Source organism: Camarhynchus parvulus, chromosome 11, assembly GCF_901933205.1.
Source record: "Camarhynchus parvulus chromosome 11, STF_HiC, whole genome shotgun sequence".
NCBI classification, from domain to species: Eukaryota; Metazoa; Chordata; class Aves; order Passeriformes; family Thraupidae; genus Camarhynchus; species Camarhynchus parvulus.
In genome coordinates this window covers 14,430,001-14,454,281 of record NC_044581.1, presented here as the reverse complement: position 1 = coordinate 14,454,281, position 24,281 = coordinate 14,430,001, and the positions used below count along the sequence as shown (strand labels likewise).

The 24,281-nt window shown below is 44.1% G+C and overlaps 1 protein-coding gene across 1 annotated transcript in view; it reads right to left on the bottom strand.

Moving 5' to 3' along the window:
- Positions 1–15,942: 15,942 nt before the first annotated feature.
- URI1 (URI1 prefoldin like chaperone) overlaps positions 15,943–24,281 on the bottom strand; it is a 41,182-nt gene continuing 32,843 nt past the window's right edge. The window contains exons 7-11 of the mRNA XM_030955810.1: positions 22,487–22,667; positions 21,613–21,880; positions 20,893–21,035; positions 19,028–19,286; positions 15,943–16,761 (exon numbers count right to left, since the gene is read on the bottom strand). Of these exons, the coding sequence (XP_030811670.1) occupies positions 16,573–16,761; positions 19,028–19,286; positions 20,893–21,035; positions 21,613–21,880; positions 22,487–22,667 (1,040 nt within the window). The 3' untranslated portion in view covers positions 15,943–16,572. The remainder of the gene's footprint in view (positions 16,762–19,027; positions 19,287–20,892; positions 21,036–21,612; positions 21,881–22,486; positions 22,668–24,281) is intronic.

The window sequence follows — 24,281 nt, the reverse complement described above, 5'->3', positions numbered from 1 at the left end:
TTCCCTGGAGACAACATAAGGAATAGTGAATATTTGTATAGCTCATTTACAACTAACTACCTGCAGAGGAAACTTCCCCAGCGACTTTTTTTCCTCTGAGAAATTAAGATCTTCAGAGTCCCACAGACTGTACAAACAGCTGCAAAACATTGTGACACACCAGCTCTGGCCCTATTTCTTGATCACTTTTGCAGATGTGGCTGACCCAGGCTCTGTCTCTGGGCTGTGACACCCAGGGCTGACTGGGGAGCAGTGGCTGACACACACCATGCAGCACTGCCCATGGACACACAGCTCTGCCTCTGCTGGTGCCTTCCACTGCACACCCAGCACAGCACCAAGATCATTTTTTGGAGCCTAATGCAGCCCGTGGAAGTGAGGGTTGAGGACTAGCTAGCCACAGGCAGGTGGCAGAGGCTGAGCCCATAGAATCCTACATGCCAAAAGTGTGGTTTTAGTGGGACCCTGATGTGAGTGCCACACACACACACAGGGAAGGGCTCATGCAGGTGAGGGTAGATTAAATTTTGGCCACTGATGAGAGCAGGAAAGAAAATAAATAATGTATACCTTTCATTTGGGTTAAGAGCAGCTGAAAAAAGCCCTAGTGAGTGAATACATCAATGGAACTGCATTGCCCATTCATGGATGAGAAAAGTCAGGCTCTGAAATACCCTGAATCTGCCCCAAACACAAACACACAGAGAAACACAGATGCATGCAGAGATCCCCAACCTGCTCTGATTTATCTCCTCAGCATTTTTGATGCTGTATGTTGTTTAGAAAAGGACCCCCTGAGCAAAGACCTGTGGGCAACAGGTATGGTGCTGTCTCACAGGCAATTGTGGTACAGCAGACAAGGAAGAGATTTCTCAGCCCCATCAGACTGCTCTCCAGCATAGTGCATTTCCTGATAGCTGTGCCCAGTGCCCATGGTGTCACAGGGCAGGCAGTGTCTGGGTGTCACTGTGCCAAAAGCAAGAGGAGTTCCAGTCCCAGCCCACAGGCACTCCAACACATGATAAGGAAGGTCATGACCATTCATGCTGTGGCAGATCCTCAAGGAATATGCCCCTTCTCTTGCAATCTTTTTTTCAGCTGGCATTATAACTCAGATGTGTGTTACTTATGTTTATATGTGTTACATATATAAATGTGTTACATATACATATATATATATATATATATATATATATATATATATATATATACACAACTACTGTATAGATTCCTGGTAATTCACTTCCTGTACTGCATTACAGCTATAAAACAAAAAGATAAGTATGGGAGTAAAACTTAAAGAGAAGCCATAAGGGAGTAAACTTAAAGAAAAGCCATAAGGCACCTACCAACACCAAAATGTTAGAGAAAAGAGAGAGCAATGCCACACAAATCTTTGAGTCCCAGCAGAGGCAGCAGCCTGTTCAAAGAGAATCCATCCATCCAGGCAGGTGAAGTTCTTTCTCCTTCCCTTCTTTGGTACAACTGTTTATATCCCTTTCTTCAGGTACTGTGTTTAAGATCTAATATATTTCTTTTAATCTGTTAAGATACAATGTTGCATCCAGTTTAGCCTATCCCCCTTGCCCCATTATGCCTCCAAGCATCTATACCACACCATTCTGCCTATAACCTTAAAATTGAAATGCCATGTCATATTTTCTACCATCAGTAGCGAGCGTTATCTTCCCTTACATTCTATTATATCACTGTACTTTCCTCCCTGCTTGATAAGCTGTCAATATTGTTTTGGCATGAGAAATTTCCATCTCACGCATCAGATGATCTCCATGACCTTTAAGCGAGTTGCCAGTAAGATAATTTACTCACATTGTTGTGACAAAATAATATCTCTTCAGCCTGGGTCACATGACATGATCATTACATGATTTTTCCAAAAATGATTAAATTTTGCACATTTGGGGGGTGGAGGACCTCTGTGGAAAATTGAAATTACTAGATTGCTTATCATTTCAATTAGCCACAAAGAGTTATAAAGGCTACTTGCCACTACTTCACCCAAGGAGCACATCCTGAATTCCCACACAGCACATAATTCTCTTTAACTTCAGTCACTCTTTTCACTTTTTTTGCTGTAACTGCTCATCCTTTTGCAAGGAATGTTTTAATACAATAGTCTTCACAGTGTCTTGTATTAGCAGGAGGATGCTATCACAAATACCACATCCTTTTGGCATCTTTTTGGCTCTCTGTGCATAACAAAAATGTCAAACAGATTTTAATGAAAGGCTGCATGCTTGTGGGTATTGACAGTTTGACATAGAATCCTAATTTTCAGATGTCTTGTTCTTACTGTTTTTAACACAAATACTTGCAGGATAAGAGCAAGGCAGCACAACTGAGGAGAGATGGCATTCATATAATGTCCTCCTATTCTCTCTGGTTCTGCTCAGCAGCTTGCCCAGTTTCTGTGGGGTTTGGCCTGAGAGTTTTTGTGGTTCAGCTACAATCATGTCCAACCTCAGTTTAGAAACCAAATTATTTCTTTTCCTCACCCACAGCGTCTGGGCTGCTCCCTCAGGGTCTGGGAAGGGGACAGTCCCAGCCAGGGATGTGGCACGGCAGGCAGGGAAGAGATGATGAGGGATGTCCCTGCAGGAAATGCACCCTCACATGCTGCATGTCACCTTCATGGGCGGCAGAGACCAGGAGGAACCAGGAGGAACGAAGAGGAACCAAGAGGAACCAAGAGGACCATCCCACAGAGGACAGCAGGGACCAGGAGAGGTCTGTGCACCGTGGTGCCTCAAGGAACCCATGCATAGGGAATGCACATGAATATATATCTGTATTTATTTATTTAACTGCAGTTGGGTTACCTCCTCCTACTCTCCCTGTGCTGTGTGACTGACAGCTCTTTGTTTCACAGCAGAGAAAATGTCAGGACTTCAGGAAAGGGGCGTGAGGCTCCCTCCATCATTCCACTGGAGTACTTCCCATCTCAAGCACCCCACACCACTAACATCAGCTACTTCTGCACCCCACTGAGACAAGACCACAGCAACTGCCTACTCAGTGAGATATTAGAGAAAACAAAACTGAAAATTAGAGTGAGGAGCATCAGGAAATGTCGGTGGGTAAGATATTCTCCAAAGATTTCCACAGGCAAAATTTTAAGGTTGCAATTTTCTCTACCAGCCATGGCCATGGACTCCACCACCCTTGCACCACTAAAAAGTCAGTTCTAGGACTTCCCTCCCCTCCATCCCACAGTGGTGGGCCAGAATAACTCTTTCCTAGGAAGTACCCTGTTCTCCCCATGGGCTATGCTGATAATTATTATGTATTAGTGATGCCTGCCAGTTTCACCTGCTGAGCAGGATTTGTCACCATGTTCCCTTGTCCCCAAGACTGGGTTGGAGGCCAGTTCTGAGAGGCATCCTTTGACTTCTGCCTAGACCTGTGCTTTGTCTTTTAGTGTGACTAGCCCCATCTCCCTCCCTTGTCTTGCTGTTAAGGTACTTATCTTGCCTTAATAATTTCCCACATGGCACTTCATCAAATACTCTGCTGTGAGAGATGAGATCTATTTCATTTCTTCTATCTAGAAAATCAATGATCTTATCAAAGCAAGATACCGGGTTTTTTTCTGGCATAATCTATGTTTGGTAAAGTTATGCAGCATTTTAGACCATTTTTGCAATTCTTTGGTTAAATTACCATTTCCTCCACACCATGTCCTGAGCTTTGCACCCAGTGAATCAGCTCAGCAGCCTCAATGCTGTCGCTCCAGCTCTGCATTGCTGCCCACATGGCCTCAAATTACTCCTGTGAGGGTCACCTTCCTCATATCCTTTCATGCACTTGGACAAAAAATAGTTACTTTTTTTTATTAATTACCAATTAGATTCAGTGATGTGGTCTTATTCATCTCTGTTTGTCCTGTATCTCATGCCTTCATCACCTTCTCTGCCAATCTCCACTATACACACAAGTTATATCTATCTATATCTATATCTATATCTAATCTGTAAGATAGCCTTGGGACATGATCTCTGTACTGTTTCCATGAACCTTCTGCAGAGTCACACTCCAAAGACCAGGACACAAGCCCAGCTGGGTTTCAGAAAGCCAAGACAACACTGTGATTTATGCTTTAAGGCAATTTAACAAAGTTTGCATGGCTGGTGAAATGCTTAGTGCAGCTCTGCAAATAACACCAAAGAGAACGGATCAATGTAATGCCCTATTGACAAAATCTGAACTATAATACATATATTTTGTACATTTTCATTGTGTTCATGTATGTTGATTCATAGCTGCTTTATCAATAAAAAAACACCGCACAAAGTTTTATACCATAACTGTCACCAAAATTATTTATTACTAGGATAATAACAAATTTTATGTGGACTGAGATCCTTTGTGGTAAGATGTTGAACAATAAAAACAAAATTTCCTGCTCTATACAGCACTGGCCCAAGGAAAGCTGCTAATTTCTCTCCACTCTATAGGATCCACGGGTGTGCACACAGATATCTACAGACACAGATATCTAAAGGCTCTTTCAAGGTCACATAGGCACTTGGGTGAAACATTTGTAAAACCCTTTCCTCCTAAAAAAGAAGCATTTAAAGGCCTACAACATGCTTAAAACAAGACAGATTCAAGAACCATTAATTCAAACTCTTATCAAACTTGGAAGGCATGAGCAGCCTCTCATCAATTACACCTCAGAAACAATTACAGGGGACCAAATACTGCAGCCCTTGACTGAGCAGATCCCCCCTCGAGGTCACCAAGAGGGTTGCCCCATTAAGGGCTGCAGAGTTTGGTGCAAATTTAGCAATTTATGTGTTGTGGTGCCCATTTTCCCAGCAGAGACTTTGGTGCTGGAGGTCCCCAGAGCAATCCTGTGCCCCAGCACCATGGGGAGCCTCCCCTCTCTGCCTTTCCATTCCTGCACAAAACAAACTGCAGAACTTTTTTGTTGCCCATACAGAATAGTCAAGGTTAAGGTATGAACTGTGCAAAATCACACCCCTTGGAATATTTATTAAAACCTGCTTGCTTAATTTTACCAAAATGTACCAAAAACTTCCAAAGGAAGAAAGCCTCAACTTCTGAATGTAAAAAAGATGTAAATATATTCCTGGTAAACCTGACCTCTGTGAGCTATACAAAATGACTATAGTCTTGTGTTTCAAAGATATTCTTCCTTGAAAAATATCCATTGTTATGGCATTTCCTTGACTAAGTAGAAATAACAGAGGTTATGCTTCAGCTATACACAACAATATTATTTCTTTTAATATATAAATGTGCCAAAAGGGATGTATATAAAGAACACTGATAGAGTTCCTAGAGCTGTTCTCTGCTTCCTATTGTTACAAACAATAATTTGAGGAGAGGAGAAAAAAAATCCCACAAAGAAGGATTTCAGCTTAACACGAGCAATACTCCTCCTGCACATCTTTCCTTTTATGCAGTTTTGTTTCAGTGATTTGAGCATGTTCTAATTTTGTCATTCAAGCCATCTGACTTTCACTGCTCTATACAAACAAAACCTAATTTAGTCTGAGATGTTTTAAGTCATAACAATGACGGATGGCCAAGGTTCAGGTGTGCTAGAATATTTAAATACCTAGTCTATATTTTCCTGATATAAAGACAGGCAGCTTTTTGTACTCTGATTAATTATGATTTTGTGTCTGAAAAAAATAGCTCTTTCTATTCTACATTATTAATTGGTTATTTAATTAGGGATTCTGGTAGCTTCAGATGTTGGGTAGCTAAAATTGTGCCGTGGTTAAAAAAAAAAATAAAATAAAAAAAGACTAGCTCCATACTGTTGCCTTTTTGTATCTTATGAAGGTCACAATAAGATGTGATTGTTTGGCACAGCAGCAGTGAATTATGCCACCCAGACAAGCTTTTAACCTATGTGTCTTCACTCTGAGTGAGACACACAGGGATGTGCTCTCTTTAAACAGTTCTCTATTGAAGAGGATTCAATCACCATAATGAATCTGAGGCCAGGCAGCAATCTTCTTCACTGAAAGAATTTCTAAAAGATTGTAGAATTTGTAAAACGAACAGCTCACAGACTAAATGGCTGTGTGGGTGAATCAATTATTGCAGGGCTCGCAGTAGTCATAATATTTAGTACATATCATAGAGTGTTTCAGGTACAATAAGATATGCTAGTTTTTTCCCATTCCTCCTTGAAAGTGGTATGTGCTCCACCAACTTAGTCAATCTTCGGGATCTAGTTAGAACTAGTACTAAGTCAATAAAAAAATCCATCTGCAGCTGTGGTGCATGTACCAGGATCCGAGGGGCTCACATTGCAAAACAGTAATTGTATTAAAACGTGCACCAGCGAGCTGCTCGCCGGGAAAACACATGATGTATCGTGAAACACAAAACACATCAAGGGCTGAAATATTTTTTCAGAGGTAGAGTAGGGCCAATGCTGAACAGCTTCCTTATTAATACAATAATTATTTTATTTTGACAGCACCATTTATAACCATATAGTCTGTGTCCAGCTACCCATATTTCCATTAATCAATGGATTTGAAGACAACTGTCATCATTTCATTTTATTATGACTTATAGGTTCATTGCAGTTCACTTAAAAATTACTATGAGCAAGACACTGGTGGGCAAGAACCAGACCTTTGTGGGCTGCCAAGGGCTCATGCCTGGCACTGGTCTGCAGGGACTCGGGGTACTGGGGGCAGTGGGACCAGCTGGGATGCCCAGGGGACACCAGGCTGGTTGCTGGAGAGGGGCCAAGGCTGTGCTGGCTGATTAAAAATCTTGAGCACTTCAGCTCACAGGTAGGACATGCAAACCCCTGCCAGCTCCCAGTGGGATGATGCTGGGATGCTGTGGGAGAAAAGGGGAAGGGCACAATTTGGCCTTGAGAGAGGAAGTATTTCTGCTGTATTCAAAAGCCACCAGAGTACAGATCCAAAGAACCTCAGGTCACTTCTCAACCCTCCGGCCTGGCCACGAGTTTACAGCACCCATCTGTGAGCAAATGGGGACCCAGCTGTGCGGTGTGGCCATGCCACAGCCGAGTCACAGTGTCACAGAGCCGGGTCAGAACCTGCCAAACGCACTTGCACCTTGTGTGCAACCTCCCCAAAGACACGCAGGGCTAGATGGCAAACAGGGTGTCCCTTTAATGAAACTACAACGTATTAAAAATTATTACAGCTTCGTCTTTTCAGGTTTTAGACAATGTAATGTGATTTATTCAAAGAAATGCTGATGATTAGACATTAAATGGCACTAAATATTCCACTTCCTCTGCGCTGCCTGATAAACTGGTTTCATTAACATTATAAGTAACAAAAGTTTCCATTTCAGTCGGCCCATTTTGTTTTCCTCACGATCTAAGTTGCAGCTGCACAGCACTATATTACAGGGACCTCGCCGAGCGGCAGCTCCGGGCTCTCCATCACTCCCCACGGTTAAAGGGACCGAGCCGGCTGCAGGCAGCCCGGGCGGGGCGCTCCCGGCCCGGCCCCGGCCCCGCCACGGTCCCAGCGACACCGCAGCGCCGTGCCCAGCCCTGCCCAGCCTGCACCCCTTCAGCACCATGCCCAGCCTGCACCCCTTCAGCACCGTGCCCGGCCCTGCCCAGCCTGCACCCCTTCAGCACCGTGCCCAGCCTGCACCCCTTCAGCACCGTGCCCAGCCCTGCCCAGCCTGCACCCCTTCAGCACCGTGCCCAGCCTGCACCCCTTCAGCACCGTGCCCAGCCCTGCCCAGCCTGCACCCCTTCAGCACCGTGCCCAGCCTGCACCCCTTCAGCCCGGCCCTGCCCAGCCTGCACCCCTTCAGCCCGGCCCGGCCCAGCCTGCACCCCTTCAGCACCGTGCCCGGCCCTGCCCAGCCTGCACCCCTTCAGCCCGGCCCTGCTCACACCCACGGCAGGCTCATCCTTCTGCTGGGGCCGGCACTGCCACCCCAACCCCACTGACATCGCCGTCTCGTTCTTCTCTTTGAGAGATTTTTCTTTAGCTGCCAAGTCTGTCCCTATTAAATCATGTGCCTCAGCCTTAAGTGCAGGTTAACACTGTGCCCTGAGTGGAAGCCACTATATTTGTCAAGGATACCTCCGTGATTTATCTCTGCCAGCCCCATAGAAGAACGCACATCTGGATATACGGTGCCGCTACATAATTTCCAAATTCAGCCATTCTGCCTGCTTCCTGGGAGACCCCGCTCCGGGTCTGGAGCTGCTGGAATTACAGCTCGTTCCCAGTTCAGGCCCTCGTTTCAGGCCCTACCGAGGGTGTCACAGCCCTGCAGCACCAGGTAGGGATGCTGTTGCACGGTACCCTCCTGACGTGCCCAGGCTCACCCGCGCTTTCCCCACACTTTGGTCACACCTGACTGCCTTCAAGGGAGTCCTCCCTTTGCCAGAAGCTACAGGGACACTTTTTGAAAGACGCTTTGAAAGTAAGATGGTGATTTAAGTGCACACCAGCCAGTGCCCTGGTATTTAATAAAGCCTCGCTCCTGCCCTCAGGCAGCACTGCCCACTCAAGAGCAGCCCTGGCTGTATTTTGGGAGGGGGACAGGGATTGGTCCAACCACCTCCCATCGCTCCCTGTACAGGAGAAAACAAATCCCTCACATCCACAAAATGCCAATCCAACGGAGCAAAGCAGCCCCACTTGCTTGGTGTGAATCTGGAACAACTCTAACGGGCTCACTCTGGATTTACTGCAGCAAGTGCTGGATTTGGCTCCCCATCCCACGGGATGAGCATCAGCCCCCCAAGAAAACCCCCAGTGTGCACAGAGCAGAGACCCAGCAGCACTGAGCCCAGGCACCATATCCCTTCCTCCTCCCACAGCTCAGGTGGCACCTCCACACACACACACACACACACACAGATATTTAGATAGCTATATATTATTGTTTATGTAAAGCCATAGCTTTCCCTTGATTGCAAGGCATGGTGGGGCTGCTGATGAGGTTTGCTGTTGACATTTCTGCATTAGCTGGCTTTTGTCAATCCTGGCAGGCTGAGAAATTCTATCTTAAGGGCTGTTCTTTATTAAATTTGCAAGATACAAAACTGTGACTGACTCTTTTCTTTGGTGAATGTATAAATAATAAATTCAGATCGCTAAAAATAACAATTAAAATATTGCTCAAATTTAAAAGCACAGAAAAAATTGGTAATTTGGAGACAGCCCCATGTGGGCTGCAGGAGCAGGGGCTGGGGGCAGTGTCCCTCCTCAGAGCTTTTGGCAGCTGTCAGTATTCAAAGTGCTTGAGGAGGGGGACAGAGCTGGGGAGAAGGCAGCGTGCCTGAGCCTGAGCTGAGCCACTACGTATCTTACCAAACTTTGTCACAGTCTTTTATACAACTCCTTTATGCAGGATCTCTGACATAATTCCTATTTTTTTCCACCAGCCATTATATATGATAAATAAAACAATGCACTGAAAACACTGAAATCTCTCATCAATGTCTTTGTGAAAAGGGCCCAGATAAATGAGTCTTGGAATCAAAGGCAGATTACATGACTGACCATGTATCATCCTCTATGTATTGAACATAGTCTTTGTAAAGATAGAGCGGTAATAAAAAGTGGTATTGTGTGCTGTGAAAGGCTGTGTGGGTCTGTGCATGACTAATCTGTCTTTCTGCATTATTTTATTCAATCTTCTCTGACTTTATGCCTTTGACATTTTTGCTACACTCAGTAAATTTGAGTGAATAGGCAATTTTAAAGAATTTTTATAGGGCTTCAGAGAAGTCATACGCAGACTGTATCTTTGTTCAGATTTAACAGTTTAAATATTTCCTTTGTCTAGGATGCAGAGTAATCTTTAGGCAGAGGAGAAGAGGGGGATGGGGTAGGAAATGCCTAAACCTCCCTTAATATTTTGGCACCCTTTTGTCGGGGGGTGGGGGCAGCGCAGCAGGGCGCAGCCTGGGGGCCGGGGGGTGCCCCTGGGGTGGGGGCGAGGGGCTGGGCCGGGCTCTGGCAGGGCCGGACGGGCTGGGCTCAACTTTGCTGCGGGAAGGGAAGAGCGGCTCCCTCCCGCAACTCAAGTGGGAAGCAGATGAAATGTTTAAAGGGCTATTGTGAATATAGGCTTAAATATGATCCTCTTGCATCAGCCAATTTCTCTGACAAGATATTGCAAGGGTTGCTGTTTCTTAGTAAATAATGATTTTATTGCATCTCTTTAATGAACTGATAACGTGATACACAGTAAATTATCTGCATCTATAACATTACTGAGGATAAGCAGCGTGGTTTTAGTAATTTATACCACAGAGAGACATGCATTATAAAAATAGGAAAATTATTTCCTTTGTTAAATTGTGCAGAAGTCTTTACCTGAGGAACACCAGACAGATTAATCTCCAGAGATCCACTCGCTTGTATTTAAGCTGTTGAACTGTTCGCTGTTTTTTTCCTCAGAACAGTTGAAAAAAACATTTTGCGAGCCAGAATTGACACTGTGGGTATTGTTCCTGCTCACACAAGTTATTAAAATAATTACTAAGCTATTTTGAGGTAACTTGAAGCTTTCTTTAAAACTTAAATCCAAATCTGGAGGAATTAGTGTGAATGATTTGCATTGATGACAACCCAAGTATGGCAGCCAGCTTTCCCGGGCACATCCAGCAGTGCAGCACCCCCAGGTGCTCCCTCAGCCCTGGCAGGGACTCAGGGGGGATTTCTGAGTGGGATTTCTGGCTGGGATGGGGTTTGGTGCAGCAGTCTGGGGGATGCCCTGTGTTAGAGATGCTGTGGGTCACAGGGGGCTGCAGAGGGGCTCGTGCCAGACCCCACAGAGCCCCAGAGCAGCACCAGTGGGACCCACAGCATCATCCTGCAATGCTCAGCCCTGGTCCTGCTCCAGGGAAAAGGCAACCCCTGCTGAAGCCCCCACAGGTCCCCAGTCCCTCTGGGATCAGCAGCTGGCTCCAGGCACCCGTGGTGTCACTGCCAGGGGCCACCTGGACCTGGGTGCTGCAGGACACTCATCTCCCATTGCAACCCAAGCAGGGGCTAGCACAGACTTTCCTCACCAGCTGCCAATGGCCCTTTGTGGCCTGAAAGGTGGGATTTGTCACCCAGGCAGGGCAGCAGTGGGTGCACAGTCCCTACAGGGATCCATCTCCACAAGTATAACCCTGGGCAGGTGGGCCAGGGGCTGGGGAATCTTTCCAAGCCGGCTGTAAGCACAGGGCAGCTGGGAAGAGAGGGAGGATGTACCAGGGGCTGGTTTCCTGGTTGTACTTTAGTATCATCATTAACCTTTCCAAGAGCTAACTTCCCAGACAAGCGGGGATCCCAGAGCCCTGGGTCACCCCATTAATCCCCAGCCCACCCTTCAGAGGGGAGCACACTGCTGGCAGACTACAATCCTTCCAGATGTAATCATGTTTTAGCATCTTACTTCAGAATTTTAACGGGTGAAAATTCCCCATCTCGGTGTGAGATTGCATCATGAATTCCCTCTGCCTCGTGCAGCAGGGATGGAAAAATACTACTTTTCATCCCTGCACAGTGCTTGATGTAAGTTTCTGAAAATGAGCGCTCTAGTAAGCCTAAAAATGTAGGATAATATGATTCATTTATAGATCTCTGATAATAGATGTGGTTTCTGTTACTCCGTTACCACACCAAAGATTACTCCTGCTCCTTCAGGAAGGACACAGCACCCTCCTCCTCCCAAACCATTACCATAAAGCAGGATAAACAACAAATACCACCTTATCATTAGCTGCATGGAGCAGTTCCCATTGATTTATGACGCCAAACACCGCAAGGCTGGATCAAGCTGCAAGTCCCTTTTTTGCAAACATTATTTCCACAAGACCGGTGTAAAATACAAGGAGCCGCCTCACCTGGGCTTGGTTTTGTTTACAAAAAAAAAAATATTTTACAACTTGCAGGAATTCTTCCCAATATTAGTTATTAACAACCCCAAGATGGCATTTGCATTTTTATAACCTTGTTACTTAAAAGTGAGACAGCGGAAGGAAAGACTTGGCGCTAGCGTTCCCTGCGTGCTTTAATCCCAGCCTGAGCTTTTTATGCTCGAGAGCACCTTGTGATGCTGTAACTAACCTCAAACCCGGAGCAGCGGGAGGGCAACAAACCCCCGAATACAGCAATGTCATGCTTTACAGGCGTACTCTCCGCAACAGCATGAATGGAGAAAAAAACCCCGGTTGCCAAGGAAACGCTCCAGTCCGGGTAATTATTACAGTAACTGTCTGCACACCCCACCTATAACACAAATGAATAATAAATCAGCCGCTGACTGGCAGCTCTCCGCGGCCGCGCCCGCCGCCGCCCCCTCCCGGCCGCCGCTCGCACCTGCAGCCCGCGCAACGGCCCCGCGCAACGGCCGCGCGCCCGCGGAGGGGAGGGGAGGGGAGGGGAGGGGAGGGAGGGAAGGGAAGGGAAGGGAAGGGAAGGGAAGGGAAGGGAAGGGAAGGGAAGGGAAGGGAAGGGAAGGGAAGGCTCTCAGCGCACCCGGGAACGATTTGCAGGGCTTGATTTAAAAGACGCAGCGGGAGTTGGCAAAATTCACGTATCGTGGGGTTAATGTGGGTTAGAGAGGAGCTATTTGTAACGCAGAGACGCTGCATTCCAAACGCACACATCTGATTTCTTTTAATCCCAGCTCGTTTTTTGCGGCATAAATCACTTAGTTAAAATGAACAGCCAAAACAGCTGGTTTAGACATTCGTGAGACATCCAAAAATCTGCCGCTTTAGATGCCCTAAGCGAGCGATGGAAGGCGCGAAGTGCAGCTCACCTTACGAGGGCCAGGGAGATGGATCAGGTACCTCAGAACCGGCTCCAGGCCGCTCCGGGCCAGGACGGGCCTCTCCTCCCGGCACAGGGCACGGAGCACTGGGCATCCCCTGCTCCTTCCTGCGGCTCCCCCAGCCAGACCCCCAGCCTGGCAATGAACGCCTCACACAGCGAGGTGCTCCCCGCGCAGCCCCTCCTCTGGGTGCGGGCAGGTGCCCAGCACACCTGAGGGCAATTAGGAAGATTAAAGAGCAGTAGTTCCTCCCGACGAGTCATTTGCCGTGGCTAATTGAGGCAATCAGCGCAGAGGGCAGTGAGGGGCGGTGGGACACGGCTGGGACACACGGCCGCGTTCCCAGTGCCCAGGCTGGCTGCTGCCACCGGTGTGTCCCCAGCACTGTGCCCACCTGGCACTGCCCACCTGTGCCCGGGCGGCAGGGCACGCTGACAGCCATGGGGATCCTGCCACCGTGTGCATTCCCGAGCCACCGCGGCGACCAGCTGGCCCAGCCAGCCCGCACTACGGCTCAGGACACACCAAAAAGCCCTTGGGAGCACGGGGAGAGCCAACAGCCCTTCCTCAGCCCCCTGCCCAGAGCCTTCCAGCAGCACCGAGTCACCAACGGAATTTCAAGATTAAAACGTACCCTTATTATCACCTAAGTGAACAAAATACAGAATGGTAGCACTGGGGGTAAAATGTGCTATTAAAATGTACCCTTATTGTTACTTAAGTGAATAAAAGCTCCAGAATGGTAGCACTGGGGGCAAAAAGGCATATGAAAATTAATTTACCCCCAGGAGCCCTTCACACCTCCAATTTGGGGATCTGTTGCTCCATCCCACGTTTACTTCATTGGTGGCCACCTGCAGCACTTCTTAGCTCCAGTGTTGCAGAGAAAGCAAATTTTAGGTCCTCACAGAGACAGCCTTCACATGATTGCTTTTTATTGCTTAGATTTTTATCTGCTTTGATAGATTTAATTTTTTGTTGTTGTTTGGTGTTTGTAAACATTCTATAAAATGCCTACAGCCATCTCTCTTGCTCTAGGCACTGCAAGTGAGTCTGCTGCTAAAGCCCAAGTGAAGAGAGGGAAGACGAAGGCTCATTCCAGCTCGAGAGCCCTCTGACAATTAAATATACTGCAGAAAGGCACAGACACACTCGGGCTCCCTATTAGGGAAAACACTCATGTGCTTAGTTTTAAGCATGTGGTTAAATCCATTCTTCTTTACAAAATCTCTGAGACATAAGCACATGCCAAAGTGCATTCCTGAGTAAGGATGCTTCCCTGAACTGAGGCCATAATTCATTAAAACCCAAGGTGCATTTATCCTACTTTTTCTCGTGAGCAGAGATGTGAAAAAAGGGGAGGGGAGACAAAAAGAAAACAAGCAAAGAATTAATTTTGATTTGAAACTGATCTATGGTGACAAGGGGCATTTGGTTTGTTGAAGTAACTGGAAGCGGGAAGTATTTCAGAAGATCTCTAAATAAATCTTTTTAAAGGGTTTTTTTTCTCTCTCTCTCCCCCTTTCTTTCTTTCTCTCAGTTTTCCTCTAATTACCCATGTCTGGTAGTCTTGGATCTCAACCCCTTGTTATTTAAAATACATATTCATGGAACTATATTTTACAGTTGCACTGTTCTGGTTACAAAATAGCTTCTACTTTTCTAGGACATAATTTCATTTTGTTTAGCCAAGAATTCATTAAAGAAGCTATAAATAACCTCCTTTAAATATTTAGCCGTGAATAGAGGGTGGACTGGCATTGATGGCTTATTTTAGTACTAATGCAATATGCTTAAAAAAAAAAAAGAAGTCCACATTGGAGCATGAATCAAGTTAATCATTAACACTTTCAACGTGACTCTGGGGCTGTGCTGGAGCGCTTGCCCCTCGCAGCCGGCGCGCTGCGGGCACAGCAGGGCTGCACAACTTTCCCTGCAGCTCTTCCTGCAGCCAAACACAATTTGCTCTGTCCCAAGGGGGAAACGTGGCCCCCAGTAGTGGTGGGCTGCTGCTCCCCCTGCCCTCCTGCTGCCACACTTGGCCAGAGTTTTCTGCCCATGAAACCACTGTGGCTTCCCAAACTCCTAGCAGGGATCCACAGGGTGCCTCTGCTTACGTTAGAAGTCACCTTAGAAAGAGAAACTCCAGTGCCTCCACCTCCCTTTCAAACAGAGAGAGGAGTGCTGAGACAAGGGGGAGCTGGTGGTTCTGTTCCAAAGCCACACCATGAGCTCATCTGCTGTGATCTGAGAGCAAAGGATCTGGGTACAAGGCACAGCTATTTTAGGGGAAGGTGAGGAAACAGCATTATCTGCTTGCCAAGATTTGGAAAATCAGATGCTGATGGCTCTCAGGCTCCCCATTTACAAAGTCACAGTCCCTCCTTACCCCTCCCAGGTCTTCCTGCCTCATCTTTTAGGCTGTGGCTTGATGGTGTCAGTTGGAGAGCACCATCAGTTTAAGGTACTCCACTCCCCATGTCCTCTGCCATGGTTTTCCCTTGTCCTTGCTCAACATGCAATCCCTGTAACTGTGCTGATACAGACATGTTGAGAGATTAGGAAACTCGCTAGGTTCAAAAACCCACACACTAATGAAAAAAAAAAAAGAAACCAAATCCAATAGTTTCTTTGTAAAGCCCATCTCTGTCACCTACTATCACTCAAGGGGTGGCTCCTAACAACAAAAGCTGTGTCAGCAAAATGAGGGGAAGGCAGGAAGATTGGAAGGAAGGAGCTGCTGGGCAGGGAATCCTGAAGCCAGGACTGCTCTCAGTCTTGAAGGATACACCAAACTGTACCCTGACTGCTGCAGTGCTGTTGCATTTTGAAATAAAGCTGAAGCATTAAGACATTTTTCCTTAGTGCTGACTCCCTCTGGGCATTCCCAAGACAATTACAATGTTTTCTGAGTATACAAAAGAACTAGGAGATTTTGTAATCAAGAGTCTGAGTTTATGCTTCTCTCCTTAAGAGCATTCCATTTCCATGGACATTCATTAGCAGGAGGTTAAAACACAATGGCAGAAGAGAATGGACTGCTTTTATGTCCATGTGGTAGTAAACACTTCAAGCTAGAAATGCGAGTTCAAAATAAAAACCTCTCTGTGGAGCTTCCAAATTAGTAGTAAAGCAACAAAAACCACACCAGTTTCACAGCTTTTTTACTGAAAATTTAATTTTACAAAATACCCTTTTCCATCAAAGAAACTTCCCTGCAATGTACATGAACCTGGCATTTTATAGACCTGTACAGTGAGATATCAGAGAGGTTTGAAAGAAGGAAAAAAACTTTTAGCAGACACCTAGTTGCAAAACCTACAGCAATGTGAATACAAGTGTGTCTTAAAATGCTAAAGCAAGTAATGTAATATAATTGGTGAATCTATTTGAAATGTGAAAAGTTTCCTTAAAATGGTCCATATGGTATGTAGAACATCACAGCTGGCACAAAACTGCCTGTATTTAGTTTTAAACACAAAAACAATGTATGTAAGGAACAGTTTTTGAAAAAAGAACCCAAGTGCTGCTATCATAAGGCAAACATATACAAAGGTGCTGACAGCACACAGGGAAACCGACAAAATAAGATGAATACTCAAGTGTTCAAACACTGAACTGTTTGTTTTCCTAATGCTGCCAGCAAACGTTGAGGAGATAACGGTGCCAAATTACCACAGGACAGCCTGGTAACGGTGGGTGCTACAGAGACGCCTTTATATCATCTCCAGAGAGGTGAAAGCAGGCAAGAGGGCTCGTGCTTGGGCTCAGCAGCACCTACTGAGTCTGCTGCATCCTGGCAGCTCTGAATTTGGAAATCCTCTTGACAGGTTCCTCTGGGGCGTCGGACAAGAGCTCCTCTGATTTGCGCTCCAGAATGGTCGGCAGCACTGGGTGAGCCAGGACTGGGTGCGGCATTACGGAGGGAGACAAAGGCTCCTTTTCTATGACAGTTCCAGAAAATGCCTACAACAGAAGAGAATACTCAGAATGAGCTAATAAAATGCAAATGTGAAGCTATGCCCATAAGGTCATTACCCTATATTAGCCTGATTAGAATTGTTATTTCTTCTAATCAAAAGTAAAGAAATATCCTTAAATCAATGATTGTTGCCTGCATAAGTAACCACATTGTAATTAACCTCAAAATATAGCTTGTTCAAGGATGACTGAATGAAAGACAGTATCTTAAAAGTACTACTTAATCTCATTCCTACTGCATAAATGATGTAAAAATCTGCTTCCTCACTGACACACGCTCGAGAAATCAAACAGCTGATGTAATACACAGTTTTATTTTGGATATGAAATGGAGAGACTTTGCAAAGTTGATGTCAGCATTTCCATCATACGTCATTTTATGACTTAGTATCTTCTAACTGCATCAAGCTGACACATTGCATATGAACTGGCAAGCACATATTTTGATTCTTCTTTTCTCCCTACCAAATATGATCAAAAAATGGTGAAAGCCATTTATATTTAAGAGAACAGCAAACTTGCTTTCAACTATTTCTTTCTATAAAAGGCCTAATAAAAACATCTAATGTTTAAAAATTCTAATTTATATGCGGCCAATTATGTGACAATCCTTTTCAACTTAGCAAAGAAATGACCATGATTCCTGGAAAACAAGCAGCTCAGAATTACTTTTCATAAACATATTTAAGAACAAATCACTCCACTCTGTATTGAAAACAGAGAATTCAGAATGCCCAAGGACAAGGGGAAGCAGTTCACATCCAAGGTCTGATGCTCATGCTGGGCACAAAGGAATGCACACCAGATTTAGTCACTATGCTTAGTTCTGCTTTTTCATAACTCAGTTACCAACAAAGACAAAGCAAAACAAACAGGCCATTCTGTTCTTGCAGGACCTGCAAAAAAAGCAGTGTTTTTTGTTTTCTGCTCCAGTAGCCCAAGTGTGCCTAAAGCTGTGCTTGTACAACTCTGTTAATCTAACAAGAAGCTTATTTTCAAAAACAGGTAAGCAAAGCACAAACTAAGTGATGGTGGTAAAATTAGAAATAAAAAAGTTAGCGTGTTGCAAATGGTAATGGAGAAATAATGGATTTTAAACACCCACAAAAACAACCAAAAGCAAAACAACAGCATTTAGGGAAGCACATCTGACTGGAGTGTTTTGCTTAATCTCCTTCAGTTGCTTAGAAAATACATTACATTGTAGAGAATAATCATGCCAGACTCAGGTAATAGACTGATGGGTAATATCTAAAGTGTACTTAGATGTTTTATAAAAATATAGCAAATATATTCCAGAAAGTATACAATGTAGAGTGCTAACTCCACAGATAAATTTTCCATCATGAATCTTCACATCCTGCCTGGATTCATCTGAAGTTGTTTGCATGAAAAATGGTGATAAACAACAGCTTTTATGAGGAATTCATTTGTTGTCAAAAATAATTTTTGCAAAAGTAGTGCTTTCATTGAACTTGTCCATTGCACTGGGAACTACTGAAGACTCAAGTTTTATCTAGTTTGAAAAAATTAGTGTTAAGTTCTTACAAAACAGAAATGAATACGCTATGCCATGAATCTCTACATTTAATTCCTGTATTCACCCAGTCACTAAGCAACTGTACATCTTCCCCTACATTGAACAGTCTGTCTTTTATGATGAAGCCCTGAACTTTCCAAATACATGTAAACAGATTTGTTTGGGATCCCTAATGGCTTAGTCTGGAATAGGATGAGTAGGGGTGCAATGCTTCCTTCCACCAGGCAGTTTCTCTGCTATTGGCACATCAAAATAGTAATTCAGCTGGTATCTACATGTTTTAAACTTGAAACACTCCTTGGAAATTAGCTGCCTAGTAGTGCAAGACAGGTTAGAGAATCACCTCTTCCTTTGATCAGTTACAAAGTACAGATTTCCCTCTTTTTGTCTAAAATCCTGCTGTCTGTCCTGCAGTGAAGTGGTCAGGATGACTGAGCACACAGGTTTCAGTAACACCAGTGAGTGACCACTTTGTTGGATCCTTATGGAAGAGCTTCAAGTCTTGGGGAAGCCACGAGGTGAGCAGCTCCTCCCTTCTGCCCCTAGGATGTGTGTGACAGAGGCCTGTCACCTGCTATGTCCTTCTGAAGCAACTAGGTAGGAGTTAGAAAATTATTTTAAAGAAATAAAACTGATGGTATAGACAACTAGAGTGATTAGATTTCTCATTTTTATCCCTGCCAACAATCAATAATGAATTAAAAACTGTACCTCAGTTGTCCCTGAAGAGGGAGGAAGCTTTTTCGGTAGCTGCTGCTTCCCCTCCCCCTCCTCTTCCTCGAGGATGCCTTCACTGTTGTCACTCTGAGTGGCTTCATCACAGCTAATACTCCTCTGAACTCCTCGTCTGTCATCAAACTCAGCAGCACTGTTCTCACTGGTATCGCTGCAAACACTGTTCTCTCTGCTCCGAGACTTCAGGATTGATTTACGAGGGACATATTCTCCATTCACAACATCAACAAAGACTCTATAAAGGAAAATGTTAGCTTTAATAAACCATTTCAGGATCAGATGACAAATTTACAGTGATCTTGCTTTGTCTTTTGTACAAATTAATTATGATGTGCTTTCCCAACTTTTTCGCTGCAGAATGACAATACTGTACCTTCAGAGGCACTTTATTTACCAGTGTACAAGAACCAATTCTGCAGAGTGAATGCTGTTATGCCCTTTATTCAAGCATTAAGTTGGTACTTATTTTCAGCAGAAAATGCATAGCTCTTTGAAAAATGTTACAAAACAGAAAGGTGTGAGTTAGAAAAAGTTAGGAAAAAGGTAAATTAAATGATGACCAGGGTTGTTTCTGTAAAGAGAATCAGATCATAATCTGGGAATGTTTTCTGGAGTTAAGTCCTTGTCAAATGTAGAATACAAAAACAAATACTTGAAACATTCATTGCACATGGAAAAGATGGAGCTTTCTCCTGACAAGTGTCATAATCTGCTTTCAATTAGAAACAAAATTTAAAAAATCAGCTTATAAGATCAGATCAACAGGAAGACACTTTTCAAGTATTAACAGACTGTGAACTGACAAAGATGGCTCTTGTGCTCCCTCTCCGTGACTTGAGAGAGTCAAGGGTGGGTGGAGGAGAATGAGAAGACAATGCCAATTTTATCAAACTCATAAAGGAGGAGCCCAATGACTGGATGAGTTTTGAGGGTGTTACTTGTTTCTAACAGCTTTATTCATCAGGCACTTACGGAAATACATCACTAGAGAAGATGGAGTTTGCAGAGCTCAGGGGGAGGAGCACGACAGAATCTTTTGCTCATCTTCAGCCCCTGCAGCCGCAATTACAGGATGTGGTTTCACTTTTAACACTTTGTAACATGTTTAACATATTTAGGTACCCAAATACAGAGACATACAGTGGAATTTTCACAACCACTCAATCCAATAGGTGTCTGTGTTTATCCTTACAAACCTATATACTTGTTTTAACTATCCTGTATACCTTAGTGCTTTGTACAATCCCCTAAGCCCAGCACTGTTTTTCAAGCTCTGTGTGTGTGGGTGTCCTACAGGTGAGCAGTACCTTTTATGGAGAATACAGAAAGTGACAGAGGCCAGGAAGAGGGAATGCAAAAGAAACTATGCAAGCAAAGAGCTGAGTATGTTTTGAAGACATAGAAAGGAAGAGAGAGAGTCCAGCAAATCAATAACCAGGAAAGCAGGAGTATTACAAGGGGTAGATCTGGTCAGTTCTGTTTGAAAACAAACACAGAAAAAAATGGCAGGGAATTAACCAGAACACATAACATAACTTTTTTTTTTCTTTTTTCCTTTCTGAGGATGATACATACTGGCAAATTTACCTCCATTTCAGAAGCTCCGGAAAAGCAGGTAAACGAAGAATTGCTATTTGGAAAAGGAAGCGTTAAACTCAGAAATATTTTATGGATACAAAAGCACAGCAACCATGCAGAAGGCACAAACTTTCATTTTTAAGTAGTAAATTCAGTTCCAGCTGTTTCTTGCAGGAAACTGTAGGTGGGGTTTCACACTCTATGTGGACAGAAATGAAAGGAGAAGGTCTGCTCAGGGGAAAGCTGCACCATAAATTACCCACCGGTAAATGTCTGCTGGGGTTTTGATGTTGGGCAGCTCTGGAGCTGCATGGCCATTGCCACTGCTGTTCCTCCTTTTACGCTTGGCCTCTTCTTTCTTCTCACTGAATTTCAAAGTAGTATTTTTTCCTGTGTTTATTCTTACCTGAAAATTGAACACAAATGACGGTCTAGACCATAAAATCAACAATCACCAGGCTGCAGATGAACTGATTCCTGACATTCTCCTACCCAAGCAGTTGGGGACTAGGAAGCATAGGTAAATTAAACAAATGTATGAATGGTAACATTCATAGTGTGCACTGTTTATTCTCTACCACTTGCACTAGGCTGGGGCATTTCTTTGCCCTCATGTGCACATATTTTGCATATAAAATATGACAGTCTGCTTATTCAAGCTCTGCTCAACAGCTGAGCTGCTCAAAGGCCAGTTTCAAGGCAAGTAAGAAGTCTTTTAAGTAACTCCTAGACAGGATGCTGCTTTTTACAACAGCCACAAGCCAGAACAACAAGGCAGACATCTGAAGATCATTTTTTTAATACCATATTTAGGACAACAGGATCTAAACAGTGGGGTTTTAATAATATGAAAAAAAACCCCAGTGTCACCTCCAGCTAGCATTCTACTACATCTACAGATCTAAAGTTTTCAGGTTTACATATGGCATATACATTTTATGTAATCTCTTGAGCAAAAGATAAAAATTAAATGAAGTACAAACCCTTTTAGGTTCCACAGTGTGAGAGAAAAAAATAGTTGGAACAGAGTTATCTCCAACATCTCTGTCATCTTCATCATCACTGTGATAATAAGTGGAGCCATTAAGGTGACCCACAAACAAGTCTGAATTCCCAAATTCTTTATGGAAGTTGCCCTGAGTAATACAGTCCTCTGCCCTACAGGTCCCATTCACATCTGTGTCCTTGTCCTCCTTCTCGTCTTCAGAAGAGGTTGCGTCTTCTCCATTTATCCCAACTGCATCGGGCATCCTATGGAAAGAAAAATATCTATGTGAACCAGAGGCAAGTCGTGCTCTTGAGAGACACAAACATACAAAAAGTAATGAACTTGCCTGCATGTAACTTTCTTTACCTAGGTGCTGTATTTTTAGACAGACAGTGCAACTTCTTTGTGCCCTCTAACAATGCCTGTGTCCTTCCCATACCAACTGGAAATACCAGAACTGTGACATCATGGCTAACAACCCATGTATTGCTTGCAGATCACAATAGATCATAGGATGTCATAGAGCATTAAATGAATAACTCCCACATGGAAAACTATGGATTTTCATAGCCTGTGGGAAATTAATTTCACTTCCCCCTCTTCATCTTAAAGAAAAAAAAAACCAATAGGCTGGACTGCTGTGGTTGCACAGAGGCAGATTTTAGGAGCTCTGGCACTGCAGTGTGTGCTTTGTTCACGTCCCACCCTTCTTCCCACCTACTGTTCACGTCCCACCCTTCTTCCCACCTATGATAATTTTAATTCCACCTGTGTGGTCAGCTACTCACCCTGCTGGTGAGACCCTCTGTGTACCAGCAGCCCCACAGCTCTCTGGACTCCAGTCCTGCCTGTGCCACAGCAGCACTTACCTGTCAAGTTCACCAAGCATCTCTTCTTGTCTCTCGAGCTCTTCTAAGCGGGCCCACAGCTCCTCCTCTGACTGAAAACGACCCATTGGTTTTGTATCATTTCCATTTGCTGCAAAATCTACCTCAAAAACATTTGATACTTTTGGCTTTGAATGAGGTTTGTGAGCAGTTCGGTATTTTCCTGCGTAATAAAAAAATAAGATGCAATTACTAAGGCGACTGACTGAAAAATCCAACAAAAATATCCAACAAAAAACATTTGAGGGGTGGGAAAAAACCTACAAAGGAACTAAGTAAGGAATATGGGCAGAACATTTTCCATTTCAAACTATTGTTTAACTGTTTAAGTGAAACCGTCAATGAACCAGAGCAGCAGCACAGGGTAATAGTCTCCGGATGTTACAGAAATACCGAGGCAAAGCAGAGATGTTTATTTACAAAGCAGGAGACACTGATCCTGTGACAGTTTTATTACAATGTGGGGTTTTTCCCCTCTTGTGCCAAACAGTAGATTTTGATTTGATCTGATAGATATCAACATGTGAATGTGGCATTTGCTCACTGTCCCATTAACAGCGGGTTTTATTAACTAGGAAAACAAACCTGGTTTGTATTTTAGCTCATTTTTAATAATCACACTTGAAGAATAGAGTCTTTTTGTAAATTTACAATGAAGACCATTAGAAATTATCTCCAGAGTTACCTGGAAAATCTGATCAGATCCAGTAATTTTTAATCACTTACTTAGTGAAAAAGACCCACTCTGAAAATCATACAAAAACCTGCCTTTCAGAAATAGAAAATATAAACCCCATTTAAAGCCACAGAGGTGACCTGAGATACACACTTGTGAGCAAATGGCAGTCAGTGACAAGTTCTTGCTGTCATTTAAAAGCCTTGCTCCCTGGTAGAACAGTGCATCCACTGAGGATGGGGAATACCTGTTCCTGTTTGAGTGCTGTCTGGCACATAGGGAACAAATCCTAATGCTCCAGCCCTGTCTGGGTGAAGGGCAGGCCTGTGTGTTTGACCCCTTTTCCCTGACAGCAGCACTCCCAGGGCCACTGCCTGTTCCTGAGAGCTCCCAGGCAGGCTCCCAAGGGAAGCTGCCTGCCCCCTGCCCATCACCACCCACACAGCTCCTGCACCTCCTCCCAGGAATGAGGACCCATCCCCTTCCACCACTGCCACAAATGCAGTGGGACTCCAGTGGCTCTGTGTGTTATGAAACTGCTTTGTGATTCAAACCAACACGAGTCCAATGTCTTCGTTACTCAGCATCCTTTGTGTTTTAAAATCTCTATTAACCAACTGTGCAGCCATTTTTTTTTAATTTTAAGAACTCATGGCTTAAAGATATCCTTATTCAAATACGTCAGCTTATACTTTAATCCTGAGTTAAATACAAATTCAACAGCAACATTAAAAAGCAAACAGGTGACTGCAAGTAATGCTGGAATGTGTGTCCCCTACTCTTCCATGGGATAGCACTTTTCATCATCTCGTTAAGGAAAGGCTGAAATGTGTTTTAGTGAGATTTGAATATAAATTGAGGTAAGCCAAGCAATCAGAGTAACTTGTGAGGATTTCATTTGCTATAATTACAAAATTAATAAATAAAATTGGAAGGATTAGTTAACAATCTATTTCAATTTGATTGTCAATTTGTGCCCTCCCAGTTTCTGTTACCCTTCAGTATTAACCACTGACTTAACTACCAAGGTAAGCACATAGCTTCCTGCACAACAGAAAGTGCTTCAACATGCCTGTGATTCTCCCTAATTCAACACAGCTT